General features: G+C 36.8%; 1 protein-coding gene across 1 annotated transcript in view; it reads right to left on the bottom strand.

Moving 5' to 3' along the window:
• Positions 1–22,345, bottom strand: part of LOC110100106 (nuclear-pore anchor) — a 105,405-nt gene that overhangs the window by 18,957 nt on the left and 64,103 nt on the right. The window contains exons 15-29 of the mRNA XM_020827508.2: positions 17,458–17,560; positions 17,034–17,168; positions 16,865–16,963; positions 16,561–16,602; positions 16,278–16,331; positions 13,368–13,547; positions 13,238–13,285; positions 10,936–10,986; positions 8,457–8,540; positions 8,301–8,375; positions 8,006–8,190; positions 7,824–7,926; positions 6,953–7,069; positions 3,486–3,578; positions 83–229 (exon numbers count right to left, since the gene is read on the bottom strand). Coding sequence (XP_020683167.1) covers positions 83–229; positions 3,486–3,578; positions 6,953–7,069; positions 7,824–7,926; positions 8,006–8,190; positions 8,301–8,375; positions 8,457–8,540; positions 10,936–10,986; positions 13,238–13,285; positions 13,368–13,547; positions 16,278–16,331; positions 16,561–16,602; positions 16,865–16,963; positions 17,034–17,168; positions 17,458–17,560 — 1,516 coding nt within the window. The remainder of the gene's footprint in view (positions 1–82; positions 230–3,485; positions 3,579–6,952; positions 7,070–7,823; positions 7,927–8,005; positions 8,191–8,300; positions 8,376–8,456; positions 8,541–10,935; positions 10,987–13,237; positions 13,286–13,367; positions 13,548–16,277; positions 16,332–16,560; positions 16,603–16,864; positions 16,964–17,033; positions 17,169–17,457; positions 17,561–22,345) is intronic.

The raw sequence follows: 22,345 nt of genomic DNA, 5'->3' as shown, positions 1-22,345 counted from the left end.
CTGCATAATTGTTAAGAAAAACCGAATTATCACAAGAAAATTATTCATATATTAAAATAACAACTCAAAGGCGCCTACTTACTATTTCTTTGGACCTTCTCAGATAACTTATAACCGTCTGGAGGTCACCATCTCCTTGTGAACTAACTGCCGAAAGCCCAACAGAATTATGCTCTTTCTCAGCCAGCCTAACATGCAATGCTTCCAATCGGTTGTGCAAAATTTTATTCTGAAGAAACAGTTAATTTAACAGGAAAAAGCGAATAAATACTAGTAAAAGAGGATTTAGAACCAATTTACTAAACAAAAGATCATTTGCAATCAACATGGGTGGCAAAATTACAGGTGAATTATAACAGTGTAAAATTAGACATTATAACATATATATAGCAAACCACGAAGCATGTAAATAGACACAAGAAATCAAAAATCAAATGCATAAAAGTTCTTCTCGTGAGAAGATAAAACGATTTTAACTGAATAACAGATAAATGTTCGCAATCAAAGAAACAGGAAATGAGGAACTTCCCATGAAAAGTATCCTATATATCATTGAAACATAATGATATCAATTTTTTAACCAATTGATTTATACCCAATGTGAATTGAAAGAATTTCCAATCTTGATAATGCATTTAAATAAGAATTAAAATTATGAGTATGTAACAAAATGGAATGGAAATTACACTAAAAACTATGATCATTATCAGTTTTCAACCAGACCGATAAGAATGTTCACTTTGAAAACCTTCAGTTGTATAAAACAGTGTTTCCCAGTCTTTTTAACGTGGTATCAGGATCATGATATTTACATTGAAGTTTCATGCCTGACTTGATTGCATACAATGGGTAGACTGCTATAATAAACTCTATTAATCGTCATATCTTAGATGGTGTTTGTAAACCATTCACATTCTAACAACATAAACTCCTAACCAGAGGCTCCGTATGTAAAGCAGCAGCAATTTTTTATGTTACTTTGCAGCGCATCAAGCATTCACAGCATGCCGTTCTAGTAAGCCAAGCCATCTTACGTGAATGCTAGATTGATAATTTTCTTTCTAAAGTTTCATGCATACCACTAGCAACGCTGCAACCTGAAATCCGACATCGCATCCTTATCTACTGGTTTCCAATCCAAAGTTCCACAGCACTTTTAACTTTTATAGGGGATTGTCCCCAACTTTCGGTGAAAAATTATGACTTAACAATTATTTCCAGCGGCATTTATTTCTTCCAAGTACTGAACAAAGTGATTTACCAAGGCATAGTGCAATCCAAATAAACTCCCCAGTGTATTTCACCGCCACAAAAAGGCTGCTAAAATATGTTAATGAGATTCAGGAAATTATAATAACTTCTACATGCAATAAGCTAGAGATCGAAACAAATGGAAATTTCTGGAACATTAGGCAGTTTTGTTGGGTGGAGTTTTCAAGGACTCCTGATGCAGGACTACTTAGATGCAATGTTTATGAGTTTCATTTTAAGCATTGCACAATTCGTTGACTAGAATAATTTTGGATTAAAATTATTAACAATTCTCCACGTCAATTAAAACAATCAAAGAGGTGCTTTGCGTAGGCTAAATCACATACTCCAAGCTTTGAAATTGTCAAGATAAGTAAGACAAATAAACAATGCAAAATAGTAGTTTTCAATGTAATCCCTAATCTAACAACGAGAGTTAGGATGCATAGAAAGCAAGCAGGAGCAGTTGGAGGAGACTTTCGTGATTACGATCATACCAATAAGAATTTAGACTTAACGAAATTAGATGCAAGGGGAAGAGAAAACCGTCGTTAGGAAGGGGTGGAGATCCTCCACTCGAGGCTCTTGAAGTATTCATCAATGGCTTCCGTCATTCAAGGAGGAATGGTTGAAACTTCTCCCATGGTAGTGGCATTCTTGAAACTTATCCAAGGTGAGGAGACAAGAAATTCTCGTCAATGTGCGCTGAAGAAACAACTCCAATCCTTGCCTAAAATCTGAAAAGATTTCAGATTTTCTAGTTAAAACCTTAGGGAAGGTTTCAGCTTTTACTATGAGAAGAGAGAACTCTTTGGAAGAAAGTTTTAGGCAGAGAATTCAATCTCAGTTTTGGAAAAGGGAGGAGTGCAAAGCCTGAATTGTTCTCAGGATTTTCCTTGGAAGGAGTTTTCTTCAATTTGTGATGGCGAAGCAATCTCAGATTTCCTCCCAAAATCTGAGAGAAAATCTCAGACTTTTGGATTTAGGAAATAGAGATAGAGGCGGGAGAAATACTACTTAGATGCCAGGTTGAGAATTATGGATGGAGGGAGAATTTGGGAGGGAGAGGGGGTTCGGGTATGGGCAGAGAGAAGGGTAACGGGTGGCGGCAAAGCAGAGGGGGAAAAAGGGAATGCTTTGATCTATTTCCAAAAGTGAGGGTACCTCTTTGGAAACTAATTAATCAAAGCAGGATGAAGGGAATTCGGTCAAGAGGAAATTAAGGGTTTTTGAATTATTTCCTAAGTATGATTTTGAGATTAGGAAATAATTGAATAAGGCATTAGTGGGTGAGAGCATGGGGTCAGTGGCATGCATGGGTGATGGAGGGGATTTTGGGATTGGTTTAGAAAGCTTCCTAATTTAAATTCATAAGATTGGAAAGATTTAATTCAATCCTTTCTTAATTAAATTTAATTAGGCATGAATTCAAAAAGTTTCCTAAAATAGAGTTAGAGAATAAGGAAAGTTTATTTGAATTTCAAATCAAGTGAATTTGAATTTCAAATTCCTCCCAAATTTGACCAATCATAAATTAGGAAACTTCCAGGGTAGCATGGAGTGGAGGTGGCCGGCGGTTTTGAAGTGGTGACCGGCGGTTTTGTGGGGGGGAAGAGGCTTGGGTAGAGGGAGGCCGTGGGGTTTGGAGAAAAAGAAAAAAAAAAAAAGAGGATAATCATTCATTAGCTCAAAACAAAGGAAATGAGGCTATAAATAGCCGGGTACAAAGACTCAAGAAAATAAAAGACCAACTTGCCCTTTGGGCTTACATGCGACCACTCCCATGAAAGGGGTACAAAGGGAAATAATAACGACACCTAAGCAAATAAGAAAATGCATAAATAAAATAAAATACAATCATGACTCAGAAATACAAGGACTCGATCGTGGCCGTAGATCGGCGGCCACGTCACTGATAAACCTTCCACGCTGATCTGATGTCCCCATCAACTCCACAATGCTAAAATCAAGAACATTCTTGCCACAATAGCTAGTTTTTATATCAATAGTTCTTAGGAACATGAAATTGAAGATTTTAGTCTTTATTAATCTTCTTAAATTTGGATATTTGATGATCCCCCTTAAAGATGACAAAGTGGCAATTTCAGCATTAGACAAACAAGTCTCACAAAGAAAAAAAAATCCGCCAAGCACTTGGTGCATCTGTTTTCAACCATTACACCCAAGCCGCCAAACAAAAGAAAAGAAAAAAATAACAGAGTCCAACTACTAACCTGTTCATGCATTTCATTGAATTTCCTTTCTGCCACACTCTTCGTCTGTTGTAGTTCAGACTTTTCTGTTTCCCATGATAACTTCATAAGATCCTAAACATGATTCCAAATGAAGGTCATGTAATAAAACATAACAATATGGAATGGTAGAAAAGCAATTAACAACAGCACGCTAAATTTAAAATAAAATAAAAAAATTCACAAAACAAATTTTGTAAGCATCATTAAAAGCCTTCTACAAAACATAATTTAAGCGTATTTGAAAACTCAAATTCTAATAATTTTTCCAAAATCAAAATACTCAATCAGTAAGGAAGACAACTCTAAAACTTTATTTAAAACTTAACACAGTCACTCTGTTTGTTGCCTGCCAAACAACTAGCAGCTTAAGAAAACACTAAATTCAATGATGCTTATTTTTTTTAACGATAGGCAAATCAGGATTTATGGAAGAACTTAAATTTTGGTTTCAAGTTCAAGAGCCCATAGCATATATTTAGGCCTTTAGGGAAAATCCATAATATCAAACATGAAGATTGGTGGTAACTCCTATGGAATGCTAGGAGTCATGCAATGATATATTTGGAGCCTTAAGAAGGTTCTAAATATCAAGCACGAGTGGGATGATTGATTGTTCGTTGATTTGTTGTTTCAACAAACAAGGGAAAATGAATCTACGACTTTGAACATAAGATTATATGATTCATACAGTGAAGTGTTTGGAACAATGGGATGCTCCAAATTGTCATGCATGAGAGGAATATTATTCATTTGTTAATTTTATGTTTCCAAAAATGAGAGGAAACTTAGGATTTGGCCCCAAGTTTGAGGGATTCATGTAACGATATGCTCGAAGGCTTGAGGAACCTCAAATCATTATTCATGAGAAGAGAGAAATGTTCATTTGCTAATTTTGTGTAATTAGAAAATGAAAAGGTGACTTAGGATTTGGTCCCAAAGTCATGATGATTCATATGATAGAATATTTAGAGCTTTAGGAAGACTCCAAAATATCATACATGAAGGATGATAGGTGACAACTCCAAATATGTGCTATGTTACGTTGAGTATTTTGAGAAAATCCAGAACACCATGCACAAGGAAGAGCGACGATAGCTCTTAAGGGATGCTAAAGATTCATGTAATGAAGCCTTTTGAGCCTTGAGGAAACTCCAAACATAATGCATGAAAGAAATATGCATGTGAAAGAAAGTACCCTATTCTTCTACAAATGTTTTGGATTCATTGGAAAAGAAGATATGGATTCCTCAAGATTTGGAGAGCTTTCTAAATTAATTCTGTCATGATTAAGAAATTTGGAAGCTTTTGAAAGTTTGTATTTGGTAATGTTAATTTGCAAATTAGACAAAATAAGCTTAAGTAATCTCTAAGTGTGATGGGGTATTAATTATGGGCCTTTGGAGCCGATGAAACACTCCAAATTAGCTTCACAAACACTTAAGATTAAATGAGCATATTTAGATAAATTTGTAAATTAGGAGACATGGTGATCTTAGCAAGAGATCTATGACACATGATTTTGATTCATGATATGATAGGAAACATACATCTAAAGCTTTTAAGAAGATATCAAATTAATTTTCGCAAGATTTGATTCATTAAAAATGTGGAGGAGAGTTTCCAATCTTAGAGAGTTTCATTAAAGAGTAATTAGTCATTGTTATTTTCCTCTAGGCTATGTAATATACCCAAAAAACAGTTTGACCAACATTACTTGTTCTAGGATTTACAAAATGAACCTTTGGGGGTTCACATGAGACCCTCCAACAAGTTATCAAATGCATTTTGAATATATAGTCAAGTTATAACGAAATTTGCAAGCTTTACCATATGCAAACTCTTAAATCCTATGTCAATTTTGTAATGACACTTGATTTGGGGAAAAAGGAGCATATCTTGCAATGTGTGAAAACCTACACCTCGACATAATGTCGAGGTGAGAAGAGATCACCAAAACCTATAGTCCATTCGTAGGTGAAGGCTAAGCATGCAACATGAGTGCAAAATCATACATCTGGGGGTTGCCGGACACAAATTCGGCCACCTACACGCGTCAATGTCCTCATCGGTCTCCCACATAAGAGCAAAAAAGGGGAAATCGCAAGATTTCTGCTGTTTTGCGGAGAGTACAGCAAGCCTAAGCTTCATTTGGGTTTTGGGGAGGCAAAAATCAAAGTTTCCAAGGGACCTATGACTTGGGAAGCGCCAACCACGCATCAGGGGGCTTAAAGACCAAAGTTTCACTGAGTTTTTAAAGGATTTTACCTTGCTAAGTTGTCACAGCGCCAAACACACTCCACTCGCCTTGCAAAGGTAAGAAAGAGACGGAAAACATAAGAGAAAATTGCGGTACAACATGCTATGAATGCTGTCCTCACTGCTTGAAAGCTCCTAGAGGCCGATTTCACGAATGACGGAAGAAGAAGGAGAAGCTCCTACGACAGGTCGGCCTCCGGATGCTTCCACAACCCCACACTTTACTCCTTTTTACTTGTTGTCGCTTGACTCAACCGAGAAACATAGAGGAAAGATCCTTGATCCGACCAGGGCTCACACACGCTAGCCTCTGATTCCTTTTTCCTCTCTATCTCGACCTTTCTGGCTGGACAGATCGCACGAGTAGGCGGGATCCTTGAAAGTTTTTTTCTCTAGCTCTTTCTCCTGCTCAGGTTGGGTCGGCTGGATGGAAGAACCGAAGGAGGGATCTCTCTCTTGCTCTAAATGGGACAGACGAAGCAGATAGGGCCGAATCCAGCCATCTTCCATCTCCTGCCTGTCTATATGTTAAACGAGGCTCCTGTTGTGGGCTTTTTCGCGTATCCGAGGAACGAATATCCCGCTAAGGGAATTGACATGCGGCAGAATGAGACTTTGAAGAAGATCTGAACCGTTTTATTCGAATACCATATTTGGGAAGTCAACTAAACTAGGATTTGATCAATTAGGGCGGGAATTGAGTCCAAATCCAGCTCGACTCAAACCAATTTGGGTCAATTTGGATCTGATTGGGTCTGATCGAGCAAATTATGCAAAATTGGGCTCCAATAGTGCCAAATTGCGTCGAATTTGACTCGACGAGGCTCGACGAAGCTCGATTGGATTCGATTTGGACAGATTTTGGGTCGGCTTGCTTAATTTGATAAAATTCAGCTTAATTTAATAAAATTAGGGCTCAATTTTGGTATATTTTGCTTCGTCGATGTTCATTCAAGTAGATCGGGTCGAATCGAAACCGATACAACTATGGTCGACACAAAAGAATGTCAACACTCATCAGTAAGAAATTCCAACATATACAAACAATAAAGGAATGAATGCACAAATTGTCCAAGCTGTATCGGAACAGCAAGCAGAATTCACAAATAATGAATCTTGCAATGTCGAAGAACAAAAAATTTTAACCTTAAAAAAAATTCCACCGGATGTAAGAAAGCAAGTGTGGTTACATTTTCAGATTTTTGAGCATCCAGTAGCTCACGTAACGTTGAGATTTCTGCTTGCTTAAGAGAAAGTTCCCTCGAAGTATTTGTCAATTCCTGAATGGTCTCAGATTGAAGGATTACCTGTATAGCATTAATGATTTAGTGAAATAACAGGATTAACAGAAAAAAAAAGACTGCAAAATGATTCACATAAGCTTAATTTTACAATGATGAGTAAGTAAAAAATTGGAAAAATTAAACTCCCGTACTCATAGCTGATCGAAGGTAGAAAGAAAGAACATCTTTCAACAAACCAATAATAGCAGTGAGAATTTGGATAATAAAAATTTTAGCATGCAATCTTTGTAACAAATGACAAATGCATAACTTGGTTAAAAACATTACAAATGAATAAAACCATTAATTTCAGATGACAAATACAAGTGCCAACTTCATAAAACAAAAATCTTTGCACGCCTAAAAAATTTTAAAGGACAGAAGAAATTACATTAATCTACGAAGGTGATAAGCCTCTGGCATATATGTTTTTTTACCTAACACGCTCAAATTTAGGGAAAACTTATTTCCTCCAGTATAAGTAGAAAACAGATCAACATCAATATGCTAGGCATATAAGGTCGATTAATCATATAAAATAGTCCTCAGAGGGTGCACATGAGAAACAATCACACTTGTAATCCAAATATCTAGAACAAAGTTCCATGTTTCACTTAGCAATCATAATGTCAAATAGTTCAAATAATAAGTTCAAGAGAAACTGTTAATTCAACTCATTTATACAAGAATTACAAATAAAAAGTGATACTTCGATAAGATGCAATTTACACTTAAGGAATAAAGATACAACAGCAAAATGGCGCCACAAGAATAAAACCTGTCTTTCATAGTTGTCCTGGGCAATACGCCACCGCTTTTGTTCTTTATCCAAATGATCTTGCAGTGAAGATACTTGAATTTCCAACTCTCTGAACTTCGTTCTATAGAAGAATCATATAAATAGTAAGAATACATCAGGAAAACTAAACATAACCATGGTCCCCCATAAAAATTACTAACAATTTTTCAGCAACTTCATCCCTCAATCTTGAAGTTTCAACCATTGCAGAAGAAAGAGCTTTTTCTTTGGCTTCAGTGGCAGAGGCAGCTTCTTCACATTTCAACATATACTTTCTTTCAAGCTCAGAAACCTGGTTTTTTAGAGATTGAACTTCATCCTCAAGCACCTTCCTCATTTTGACAGTCTGCAGTAAGTGACACAAAAACCCCATGAATTAAAAAAAATGAAAGGAGAGGTTACAAAACCAATACCAATTGCCCTAAGCACAAAATCGCATAAAACATTTTGCCATACCTCGGACTTGTAACCTTCATGTGCCAATTCTAATTGCTTTAACGCAATTTCATTTGTGCGAGCCATTTCTTTGTACTACAATACAAGATAGATCAAAGAATGTTTAAAAAGATTTTAAACAAGTAATAATTGACACGAGATGAAAATCACATAAACCTGCATCATGTACTCTTTGCTAGCACGAGCTTCATCTTTAACTTTCTCCAGCTCCTCCCTTGCTTTCCATAACTCTTCAGATATCTAGTTAAACAGAAAAACAATAATTAACAAACTATAAAGCAAAGTAAACCAATTCCCCCCCCCCCCCCCAAAAAAAAAAAAAAAAAAAAAAAACGCCAAGGTGGATGATCGTGCAAACTGTTATGCATTTTAGCATTAATATAAATAGCAAACCATATCTTATAAATAATTGTATGCAAACTACATAGTGATTGTGATGGGGACATCAGATCTTCTTGGAGAGTTTACCAGAGACGCGGCCGTCGATCTACGACCACGATCGAGTCTTTATATTTTTGAGTCGATGTATTTTATTTTCATGCATTTTATTATTTGCTTATGTGTATTTTAGTATTTCCCGTCGTACCCCTTTTTATGGGAGTTGTCATGTGTTAGCCTAAGGGCAATGGTGTCATTTTATTTGGAGTCTTTTGTATGAGGCTATTTAAGGCCCCTTTGTTTTATTTTCAAGGGGAATGAATGATTACTTATGAAAATTCCTTCTTGTATGAGCATTGAGAGCTTGAGAGTTCTAATGGGGCGAGCTTCCTAGGAGAGGAAGAAGTTTGGCGCATTACCCATCAACCTAGATAAGTCGGGTTCGTGGTTTCGTTATTTATCTCATTCTTTTCTTTTCCCCGTTGATCCCCGCATACCCCTCTCTCATCACCTAGCCACCAGATTCTCTAGCACCCAAATTTCCCCTCCTCATCCTCCTCCCCACACCCACGGCCAAACAACCCCCACCCCATTGCCGCCGGCCAAGGCAGTAATCACCGGCCTCCCATCCCCTTGCTGTTTTACTATTTTTCCTAATTCAAGATTAAGATTAATTTGGGTAATTTGAAATTCAAATACACCAAAATTTGAATTCAAAATGTTTCCTAAATTAGCTCTTCTATTTTAGGAAAGTATGTGAATCAAACCTATTTTTAATTTTAAATTCAAGAGGATTTGAATTAGTTATTTCCTAATTCTAAATCCTAAATTAGGAATTCCACAATTGCTCTCAATTAATTTCCCATCACCCAGCATGCCGCCTACCCCTTTGGGAACCAAATTAGAAATTGTTTCCTAATTATCTCCTAATCCCCTTTGGAAAAAATTTATGCTTTCTTCCCTCCACCTCCACAGCCGAAACTCCCCACCTCCCTTGTTTTAAATTATTTCCTAAGTGAATCCATTGCTTTAGGAAATAATTTAATCTCCCCCTACATCCAGCCGTTGGCCCCTCCTTCCCGTCACCAACCCTTATCTCTCTTGTTTGCATGGATTAAAACTTCTCTTCCAAAAACCTGTAAGGAGATTTGCTCTCATGCTCACTAGTCTCAATTAAGGCTAGGTTCTTCTCCAATTTTTCCACATCCTAGCCCAATAAAATCTGAGAAATCTTCTCAGATTTTCTGGATTGAAAAGCTGAAACTGTTTTCAGATTGCAAGATAAGAGAGACGTATCCAATTGATTCAAAGGAAGTCATGGACGAAGACGTTGAAGGTATTGATTGACGGATCTCCACACATCCTTAAACAAAGGTTTTCTACTTCTTACTTGTAATCAATTTCTTCTAACTCTAAATTCTCGATTGGTTGGTTGTAATCATGAAAGCTCTTTCAATTGCTCTTGCCAAGCCTAGTCATTTGTAGGATTGAGTGTAATCTTCTATGCATCCTACGTCTCATTGTTAAATGAGAGATTAACTTGAAGCCTACTAATTTGCATGGTTTTTATTTCTTGATTACCTTGAACGTTCAAAATTTGGCGCATGTAATTTAACCTATGCATGATTAACTCCTTAATTGTTTTATTCGCCGTGGATATTTGCTAATAATTTTATTCGGAATTTATCCTAATCGACGAGTTGTGCAAAGTCTAAAATAAAGTCACAAGCATATCATTTTAATTTGTCCTGCATCAGATTGAATCTTAATAAATTTTATAAATGAATTGTTGGTCAAACACTATAAAGTAAGAAGTGCACAACAGCAATCATCTAATTAAGGAGAAATTCAACTAGGAGGGCAAGGTTACCGCCACAAATTTTTCAAGCTCTTGCACAGGGTGCTTATTCAATCACATATACTAGGGTTCTCCAACACCAACATGACAGCTATCTTCCCCCTACAACATCTCGTTATCAATGAATACGGTCCCTTTACCGTTTGACCCAATCTAACTTCATCTCCACAATCACCCCTCTTCATCCACTCCCCCTCAACAACTACTCTTTGACCATCCGCACAAAACAAAAGATCAGATAAGTCGACTCATGCATATGTTCAGGAATTCTGTGTTTTTCCCCAGCACATGCAGCTCACGAAGGTTTTTCCTTAATCACATGAAGAGCATTCGCTCAACCAGCAACCCAGTGTAACACTTCAAAATTACCGATTTGTAAAAGACTGAGCAATTGCATACCTCATTCGTAGAAAACCCTGAGTGTTCATGATTGCCAACCTCAGTGCTTGCCTACATTAAGAATCAAAATTAAAAAGACTTCTGTTACTTATGCAAAATTAATTCATAAAATCAGAAGGTTTCATGTAAAAAAAATAAAAAACAGAGCAGGCCTTGCCATCATATCATAGGCATAATCTGTGTCTTTACCTTTATATACAGATTTTAACTAAGCAAGCTAAATTTAGCAAATAGAAACAGTAATGTGATGAAAGGAACAAATTTATAGACTATTCTTTAGTTATTTGGCTAGATTCTTTCTCAACTAACAAGGGATGATTAGGTAATTGAGTAGAGGATTTTCATAGGTAAATTGATGGGGACATCAGATTTCGACACGTGTACCATCGCCGACGGCGCAGATCGACGACAACGATCCAGAGCCTCTACTTTTGAGTTATTTACAGCTTATGTCATGTATTCTTTTCTTAGTTTTCCTAGTTCCTGCAGGGGCCTCCCGCCGGCCTGCCAAATCCCACCCGCCGGCCTGCCCAGCTCCACCCGTCAACCCTTCCTCCGGCCAGCAACCGCCGGCCCACCCTCAGCCGCCGGTGCCTTCCCCATTGCCGCCGCCCCCTCTCCTTTTCCCCCCATCTGTCAATTCAAAATTCTTGAAATTTTGGAGCCCTATTGCCATTAAAGATTTCCTAAAATTGCTCCCTTGATTATTGCAATCCCATAAATTAGAATTGAGTTTGAATTCGAAATTCAAATTCAATTCAATTAATTGCTTTAATTGAGAAACCTCCTACTAATATTAAATCTGAAATTTTAATTTCAGATTTTGTTTTAAATCTGAAATTGATTTTTGTGGTCCCCACCCGCCTAAATTAAACTCCTCCCTCTTTTCTCTCTATGGCCGGCCCCTTAATTGGGCCCCCTTCTCTCTCCTAATCACCTCATTAATCCCCCAAAATCAGCCCCCAAATCCCCTCCCTTGACCGCCCATAATTCCCCCTAGATTTAATTTGGATTTCAAATTAAATCCATCCCATTAACCCCTCCAAACTTAAATTTCCTGCAGAAATTCCTGCACCTCTCTTTTGGATTCCACCCTTGGCCCAACCTCTCTCACCACCTTACTCTTGGCCGTTTCTCCTCCAACGCCCGAGCCGCCTCTCTCATCCACTTGAGAACGTCCCGCGATGACCGCTCACCCTTGCCGCCAAGAATGTATGGAGGAACCCGAATGGAATTACGGGTTTGAGTACGACAACCGCGGAAGGGTCAATATTCTCCGGTCACCTTTCTTCGACGTCGGTTTCGACTTTGACGATACCGTCGAGGAATACTTGGAGAGGATTCTACCACCACTAGTGGAGTCCATCGACGACCACTTCTCCGTCTACACGTGGATCATTGAAGGACGTCCACCCACTCCTCCGAATCCGGCTCCCTCCCCGACGACGAGTCCCCTCAAGATCACTTGTCTACTCGTGGCGTCGCTAAGCCTACTTAAGGTCCTTTTCCACTAGCCTCCACTTTAAATTGAGTGACGGATCCTAAGGTGAAAGATCTAAATCTTAAATTTGGGGCTTTGTTATTCTTAGCTATTCGCATTACTTAAAGTTTTGATGTTATTTTGAAAAGCCTTCTAATCTCTAGATGTGATTTCTTGTTGTTACTTAATCATTCGTCTTCTAATTCTTGAACTTCACTTGATTAAGCATAGAGTTTGTGGTAGCAAGTTATGAATCAATATTTCTATTAATTTTTAGTGCAATTCTCAATTCATCGCATGATTGATTCACATCATAAATTATTAAGTATAGTTCAATGGTTCAAATGAAAAGCTTAAGAGAAATAAAAAGATCTAATGCGTTTGAGGGAAAAAAGGCCAAGTACTGACTTCTTCAAGTGCTTAAGCTGTATCTCAAGATTGGTTTGCTAGCATATCTTCAGGCTGGTGCATCTCTTTCACCATCATTAAGAAGAAAACATGGGGAAAAAATTTAGACTTCAATTTCTCACTATCTTTTTATATTGAATTACCAAATCCAAATAAACAGCTCACCAAGAGTTCGATCAATACAAGAACTAAAAAGACCAAAGAATGAAGAAGAAAATGATATAGAAAAGAAATACAATATTACGTAGAGATACAAACATCAAATGGCCATATTGAAACAGTCTTATAAAAACAATGGAAAAAAGTACATCTATAACATGAAAAAATGGGGAAAAATACATTCGTAAGTAGTATGAGATAGAAGTTTATTCAAGCATGCAGCAAAATCTGGGTTATAAGAGAATTAGCAATCACCTGTTTTCCAGTACTTTTGATTTTTGCCTCAAGATCAGAACATCGAGCCTAAAGGAAACATAAGAAGTATATGCACATGAACACAAAAATATAAAAACATATTCGTGGTAAAAATGAAAGTGAAGCAAACCTCAGCCACTGCTGCTCTAGATTCAGCAGTAGAAACAGAAAACCAAGCATTGGCTAGCTCTTTTCTTATATCTTCCACTTGGCTCATGGAAGTTTCAAGTGCTCTTTCCTTCTCAACTGTCAGAATACGAACACGATCCCTCTCCTCCTGAAGTTCTCTCTTAGCTTCTGCCCAATCACTCTGTAAATATCAACATAAGAATACAAGTATATACAAAAACGTGCAAACTGTAATCAATTCCAATCAGTAATTCATAGAATACAGCTTGAAATTAAACGAGAAGCAAGTTAAAGCAATAAACAGCTAGCAAATCTCAGAAATTTGGATCAAAATAGATTTTCCCAAAAAATAACAAGAACAAAGTTGAGCACGAAAGAACCAGCAGAATAGGATGAACGTATATTGAAGGGGCATTCAGTTCTAGGAAAAATAAGTAAATAAAAAACATATAAAAGAAGTGAGGAAGACATCAAGAAAACAAAGAAGGATATGCTCCAAAGTTACTAAAAGGACAAATAGATTGACCAAAAAAAAAAAAGACTTTAAATTAAGCACGAATCTAGAAGCAGAATAAATGTAATAAAAAAAATAAGAAGAAGAAAATTAGCAAAGTTAAACAACATTAGGAAAAAAACTACCAATTAACAATGTAAAGCCATTCCAAATTGAAACAAAACATGGGAGCAATCAGATAAATTTATTAATAAAAAGCAAAGCTATCAGAACCAGCCCCTTAGTTATTGAAATCAAGCTTTATAAAAATACAAATAACAGAAATAAAAGACATATTGTACATGCAGCGACAACAAAATTAGTAGCAAACCGATATGACATTGAAGTTGTTACAGATTTGAACTATATATGCAAAGAGGTAGGAATAAAATTGATGACAAAAAATTCTCTTCTTTTAACAATAATTACACAAAATTTCAAAGTTGATATTAGAACAATAAATATACAATTATGCTATTCATAATACAGTAGTTCAAAAAAATGAGCCAGAAAAAAAAAAAAAACAGGTTTTTAAAGTAGAGCTACAGCAACCTCAAGCCTCTATCCCATTTCGTGGAGCCGGCAACATGAATTCTTTTTCTCTATTGTGTGCTACAAAGAGTCAAATTCTCATTTAAATCAAATAAATAAAAAAAAAATTATTTCTAATACTTTCTAACCAAGTCTTTTTAGATTTATCTCTACCTTTCTTAAGATAGGCCAAATCTAATATATCTACTCTCCTAATTGGGTAATCATAAGTCTGACGTTTTAGGTGACCAAACAATCTAAAGGGACTCCCTCTAATCTTATCTGCCATTGGAGCTACAAAACTTTTCTTGCATATACTCGTTTCTCATTCTATCTCTAAGAGTAAAGTCACGCATCCACCTAGGCATCCTCATCTCTGCAACAATTAACTTAATTTTATGCTTCTCTTTTAATGGCAAACATTCTACACCATAAAGCATTGCATATCTCACCGCCATCTTATAGAAATTTTCCTTAAATTTAAAGGTATTTTTCTACACAATAGGACCGATGCATTCCTCAAGTGAGGGTAAAAACAGAAAAATGAAAAAAGAAATCAAAATACAAATAATAACTCAAAATAAAGTAATACAATCATGGTCGTTGATCTTCGGCTCCTCAATTAAACTTTCACGGTCAAATGTCCTCATCACTTTACTATAAGGATTATTAATTCCTTTCTTATCTAAAACTCTCTAAAGCACTTCTTTTAAAACTTTATCATATGCTTTCTATAAATCAATAAATATCATATATAGATCCTCCTTATTCTCACTATACTTCTTCATCAAACCTCTCAATAAATGTCTACCTTCCACAGGAGACCTACCCGACATGAACCCAAATTAATTTTGAGAAACATTAGTATCATGTCGTAACTTATGTTCAATTACTCTCTCCCATAATTTTAATGTATGATACATTAACTTAATTCTTCTATAATTCGCAGACTATTGTGCATTATATTTACTATTAAAAAACCAACAATCCACTCATCTGACATCTTTTTAGTCTTTAAAATAATATTAAAAATTTTATTAAGCCAAGAAATTCTTTATCTCCTAAGCATTTTCACACCTTTATTGAAATATCATAAGATCCAACAACTTTTCTAAAATAAAAAATAGAAAAGTAAGTATTTAGAAGAGTAAGTACTTAGAATTAGTAGAACAAAGATTTATTACATGACATATAATTTTAGTGGTATGATGCTAATAATTATCATTCAATATTCTTAGAAGATAAGATAATATATCAATGATATAGCTTTAAATATTTTAGATCTACTTTATAAAAGAATTAAAATAAAGATAACATAACTTCTATAATTATGTTGGATGATTAAAATGGAGAAGTTTCTCGATAGTTCTATATGATAAGAGGATATCATGAATGCTTAAAATTTAAACTATATAAATAGTAATTAAGCTCACAATGTTGTGGGGATCTCAATATTGGACAAAAAAAGTCATTGATATGTAAGTTAAATAAAATGAGAATACAATTTCCTTGCCTACTAGTTATATTATAGCTATTTGTCTTTCATGTTTATTATGGTAATAATAATGTTTCCTATTTCATCACTTCCTTGATTAGAGAGTGAATACAATTATAATCTTCCATAATGCTGGTTGGGTCTATTTGCAACAAATCTCCGCTTTTCTGCTGAGAGAAATTCTAGTTGAATGAAAAAGAATCTCCTTTCGCTCTCCTCTCTACTTTCTTTCAATTTGAACTTTTGTGAGTCGATTGAATTGAGCTCAAACCAGGCCAGCCCAATAGCAGACCAACTTCTTTTGCCATTAATACATTGCAAACTCACTAACTGTAAGAAGGATGATGAGTAACAACTTAGAAAAGGAAATATTAAATTAGAATTATGCTTACTTCAAGTCGTTTGAAATAATCATCTTGTTTCCTCCTCTCAGTAACTCTAGCAATCTGAAAAGATTAATGCACGTGGAAGAAAAATGAAACTAGTAAGAAAATTGATAAAATTATTGTTTAGGTTAGGAAAATACTTTAGCTATACAAAGAATAATCAGCCAACATCCATTTTAAGTAAGACAGGTGTGCTCCACTTGCAATTACACTGCATGCATAGCATCACCTGTAATGGATGGAAACTTCAACTTGGAGCAAAAGGTTTCAGGAACTATGACAATCATACCTCACGAATTTCTTCAGCACTTTGAATGGTATCCAGACTTGTCTGCAGCAACACATATAAAACATTTATGAAATTTCAGCAACAAAAATCCTATCAAGAATTATGAGACACAAAATAGACATGTGAAAAATACAGCACTCAACTATTTTTCAAAGAAAAGAACACACCAAAAACTAGTGCGAAAAATGATGTTAAAGGCAAAAAAAAACAGTCATTTGCAGAAAGAGACCACAGCCACGACAACGCCATTAAGATACTATTGAACATATACTGAATGAGATTACATGAAGAAGAAGGAAGGCACCTGAAGGCGATGCACTCTTTCCATAAAAGTCTGAATCTCTTCAGAAGTTCTTTTCTCAGAACTCGCCAATATTTCTCTTTCATGTTTTAAAATTGATACCTGTTTTGATATAATAATGAGATAACAATCACTTACAGATAGTTTCTCCTTACACAGATGTTTGGCTCACCTCCATAGATAGCTTCCGTGAATTCTCTTCAGAGGCTTGCAAAGAAGCTGAACTTTCACGAAGTCTCTTTTGATAATCAATGAGCAAGTGTGTCAGTTCCATATTTCTAGCAGAAACTCCATTGGTTTCCACTCTCTGTAATAATAAATTAAAGTTTAATGTAGGAAAAAATTGAAAAATGGACCACATGCAGTTCTTCAACATTCTATGGCAACACACGAGCAAATAAAGATAGCATTAGTTTATTTTTCAAGGATGTCAGTATTCAAATACGAATACATGATGTAATATAGAACAACCACTGTAGAAAAAGGAAGCTATATAATGCAGACCAAATATTGGAAGCTCTCGTAAGAAAAACGTCATATGGGGTACTACTACTACAAAAAAAAAAGAAAGAAAGAAAGAAAGAAAAAAAAGCAACCTGATTGTCAAATTCCTTCATGAAGCTATCTAGCCTCTCCTTAGAAAAATTAGCTTCTAGAGACATTTTATCACGCTCTGCTCGTGCTGAAATAAGCTCTGTACTGATTTAACAATGAAACAAGCCATGAGAAAGCATTAGGAAAGAAAATATTAAGATTGGAAAACTTACACATTTTAAAAAACTTAATTGGAAATAGCAAACATATTTCCATTAAGTAATAGAAATCAATTTCATATTCATCATTATCAACAGCACAAATTCTATAGGGCACGTTAAGAAAATCTTCTTCAGCAGTCAACAAATACCTGGACTTGCATATCAGGCCAGCTTTTATCTTTTCCTGCTTATAAACATGATGGCTTTGGTTACACCTTTTTGTTAACCTTACAAACTGATTTTTCATCCTCTAATTATAGATGGCCAACTCTGTTATGTGTGCCCAAGAAATATCCAATGAAATTTCAAATACAGTAAATAGATGTTGCGACTCTATTTATCATGTTATCATGTTTTGTGTATATATATATATATATTTCCCACTTTATCCTTCCAAGCTTTTATTGCACACCCATCTAAATATTCGCATTTACACTACCATGAGCATGTTTTTGTGCGCCTTTCTCCAAATCACTATCACCCATTCCAATCACAGATGAGAAATTCCATGGGTGACATTACGGGAAGGCAGTTAATCACAAAACTTTCTAAAACTGATGTGATTCTTAACTTACTAAAAAAAAGGCAACCTAAAATGTGATCAAAACGCACAAAAATGTTTATAGTCAACTCTATAGGATACTGCTTCAGAATGTGCCGCTAAAATCCTGAAATATTCAATCAAGACACTAATTGGTTCATATGCCAGAAAGTATTTAGTGGAAATCCAATTGTAATAACCCAAAAAGCATATCATAGCAATGAGCATATTTGACAAAGCAGAAGTTGGCTTACAGCTAAAGTAGAAAGAAAAAAAAAAAAGTTGGCTTACAGCTCATGCAACAAAACAAGTTATAACAAACTCAGCAAGACAAACTGGTATCAAGAAATAACTACCAAACAGAAGCTAAAAGAAAACAATACAGATCTTCAAATAAATTGATTTGTGAAGTTTTAAAAGGAACACAATAAAATCAATACAGCGGACTAATCATCTAATGGATATAACTTCTTACAAAGGTCAATTGCTTAATATATATTTTAGTCTCCTAGGCAGCCCTCGAAATTTGCAAACTTAACGTAGAGCACCATCACAAACCAAAGATAGAATAAATCTCAATTTCTTTGACGCTATTTTGATTTCTAGGGACTTCCTCTTCACTTTCAGAAGTTTGAACGCTACGATTGTTGAAATTCAAATTTGCAAGAGTATTAGTCATTTTGTTTATTTGATGTTGCAAATCCGCTAATTGTTGCATCATTTGTTATCAATCCCCTCCATTATTTTGATTAGCCATTTATGTTTTTAAGAAAAGACACACACACCAACCTATGATATGCTAACCTAGTGATGTAGGCAAGGAGGAGAGAAAATCTTGCGAGCTCTTTCCAACCTTTCGTCTCGGCTTCTAATCTCTTTCGTCTCTCCGCAAGTGCCACTCAATCTGTATCTTTCGTCTCTAAGTAAAGCAACTTTAGGGTGTCTTTGATTTCGAGTCAAAAGTTGTAATCCGTCGTCGTTTGTAAAGTTTTTTTTTTTATTTCTTCTTTTTAGTTTAATTTGAAATGTAAGAGTTTGTTCTTCCTCACCTTAGTCGCGTCTTTCGTGATTTACGGTTAAGGCTAGATCTCTCGTGTGGGCGAGGGGTATAGGCTCCCTATATTTCTTGCCCCCACCACCTAAGCTCTGATATCAAACTTGATGCGGACAACTAGATAGAAAGAACCAAGAGGGGAGAATACCAGGACAAGTAGAACATTACTTGATTCAAAAATTAGAATGCCAACATCCAAACAAACATCAAAACAAACGAAAGTCAAACAATCGAAAATGAAAAAAATATATAAAAAACTACCGCAGAACAACTGCCAAGCGGTTTCCTCACATGCAACAAAATAATAGGCAATATAAAAGAAGTTCTTAAGGGCATGCAAACCAAGGATCCACCACAACTACTTGAGCCGACGTCCACCAAAACTCCTCCAGCAAATGCTACCAAACAACACCTCCAATAGCTCAAGAAGAAAGATACAAGTGGAGTGGAACTTGCGGAGAGAAGAAAGAGGTAAGAAGCCCAAGACGAAATTGTAGAGAGGAAGAAAGAAATGGAACAAGCTCTCGAGCTTTTCCAAAACTTAGTAAACGTAGGGTTTTATTTCACCATTGCCAAAGCTTAGTAAATGTAGGATTAAGCGCACTTTATTTGCTCCTAATCTTATTGTTAGATTAGGAATTTTTATTGAAAGCTATTTACTTAGCATGATTGTTGAATTTCTAACTTGTTTTGAATTTTCCAAGTGTTTGGCAAAGCGGCTTAGCCTAAACGTAGGCACCCCTCTCTTGTTTTATTTTATCGTTTGGATTGCTAATAGTTTCTTAATCTTACTTTCTTATTTCAAGAATTCGTGCAAATTCTTTTACATTCATTTCTAAGCATATAGTTCTACATCATTTGGTATCAGAGCATGGCTAGATTGCATTACATGTGCTAGAATTCATCCTAGGCTACATACCATCTCTTAAATCATTCTAAATCTTAGTTGTACTTACTGTCCAGAAATTTTCTGCACTCATTTAGTGAGTTTTAAGGTTGTTTCTTAAGTATCTAGCTGCTGCCCTCAATATAACAACTTCCCTAGTCCACCTAGGATACTTAACGCCTTGTTGTAGTTTGCTGTCCAAACATTATCTGCATCATTTAGTGTCATTCTAGAGAGTTTCTCATTGCATTTAGGTGTTGTCCTCTACCTAGATTCGCCCCCAAGTTTCCCCTAGTGTCTAACCATGGACCCGGAACAACTAGGAAGGACTTTAGACTTGTTGGTAGGCCAAATGAACAACATTAGCCAGCAACTCAAGGAGAACCAAGCCGACCTAACTGAACTTCGTAGGAACACCACTGAGAGATTTGACACACCTGAGTAAGCTAGAGAGCACCGGACTCTCTACACCCCATCTAGACCACCTTCTATGTATAGGGATGAGACCTACCCAGATGAGAGGCAACATTGTGCCAATCATCGAGCTCCTTACCATAGACATGACCCACGTCATGATCCAGATTTGGATGAGAGGCAGCATCGTGCCAATCATTGAGTACCTTACCACGAGCATGATCCACGTCATGGTCCCGATCTGCCACTCATGAAGAATATTAAAGTTGACGCTCCTACCTTCGATGGCACACTCGATCATCAGCTCTTCCTGGACTGGGTCAAAGGTATGGACAGTTTCTTTAAGTGATACAATATCTCTGAGGCTAGGAAGGTTAGTTTTGCGGAAATGAAACTCACGGGTAGGGCGAGTCAGTGTTGGTCCAACTTAGAGAGCCTTAGGGAAGCTAGAAACGAATACCCCATTACCGATTGGTCGTCCATGAAGCGGGAACTCAAGCAGAAGTACTTGCCTCCGTCGTACTTCCCCCGACTATTGGACAGGTGAAATAGAATAACCCAAGGCAACAAACCAGTGAAGGAGTACATCGACTCTTTCGATGACTTCTTGATTCGCTGCAAAGGGGAGACCTCTACCACCCCTGCACAGATCTTGTCAATGTTTCGTACCGGGTTGCGAAAGGATCTTCGCAACGAGTTGTTTGCTCGGAACATCACTACCCTGAAGAATGCCTACAACCTAGTACTTGATTTAGAGGAAACCCGTTCCCAACACCCTAGTCGACACCACTACTTTAGGCCCTCCTACAGAGCCTCTGGTAGTTCCACCCCTCACAGCCCCACTGCCCAGCCGACCCCAAGGAGCACTACCCGACCCTCGTCTGGTCCCCCCACTCCTTGTCCTGATGTTAGAAGTAAGCCTCCCACTCAGGATATCCCTCGATCTAACCCCGGGACTAAATGCTTTAGATGTCAGGGGTATGGGCATATCACCTCTCAATGCTCTAGTCCCTATAAAGTCACGATTATCGAAGAGATCACTGAAGCGGAATTCGAGCCTGAAGTCGATCAGATTCACCAAGTAGACAACGATGGTGAATTCTTTGAGGAGGATGATGACACTGCTATCATCCAGTACATCCAGAAAATTGACACTTCTCCCACTTGCGTGGTGAGATGTGCACTGTCAGAATCTGTTACCGACGACGACTGGCGTAGGACTACGATCTTTCACACCAACACCAAGATCAAGGATAAAAACTGTAAGGTCGTCGTGGATAGTGGCAGCTGCATCAATGTTGTCTCCTCCAACATGGTGTCTAAGCTTGGCCTGTCTGTCGTTCCCCAGTCCAACCCCTATAAGGTAGCTTGGGTCAACACCACTGCCTTGGAGGTAAAGGAACATAGCTTCATACTTATCTCCTTCGCTGACTATAAGGAGAATGTTTGGTGTGATGTGTTGATCATGAATGTTGGATAAATCCTTTTAGGTCACCCCTGGCTATTTGACAACGACGTCCACATCTATGGTCGTTCAAACACTGCGTGTTTGAACATGAGGGTAAAAAGATCAAGCTTTTTCCATCACAGTCTCGAGTTTCGAATGATCCTGAATCCAACCCTATCAAAGCCAAGAAGGGACAGAACCTGATAGCCGCCATAGCCCAGAGCGTGCCTTTACACACCTTAGTTGATCATGAGACTCCCACTGAGTCTGACGAATTAGGCTCTCATGAGAGTCAGCTCAAACCTATTAGACTTGTTGAGATCCGTCCTGATGGTCTTCCCGATCCATTATCCCCGATTTGAGGAATTTCCTATGTTCTAAATCTAG

The sequence above is a fragment of the Dendrobium catenatum genome, unplaced genomic scaffold (assembly GCF_001605985.2).
Source record: "Dendrobium catenatum unplaced genomic scaffold, ASM160598v2 fragScaff_scaffold_822, whole genome shotgun sequence".
Lineage (NCBI taxonomy): Eukaryota > Viridiplantae > Streptophyta > Magnoliopsida > Asparagales > Orchidaceae > Dendrobium > Dendrobium catenatum.
Note: the sequence above shows the minus strand (reverse complement) of the source record. Positions and strands in the feature narration are given on the sequence as shown.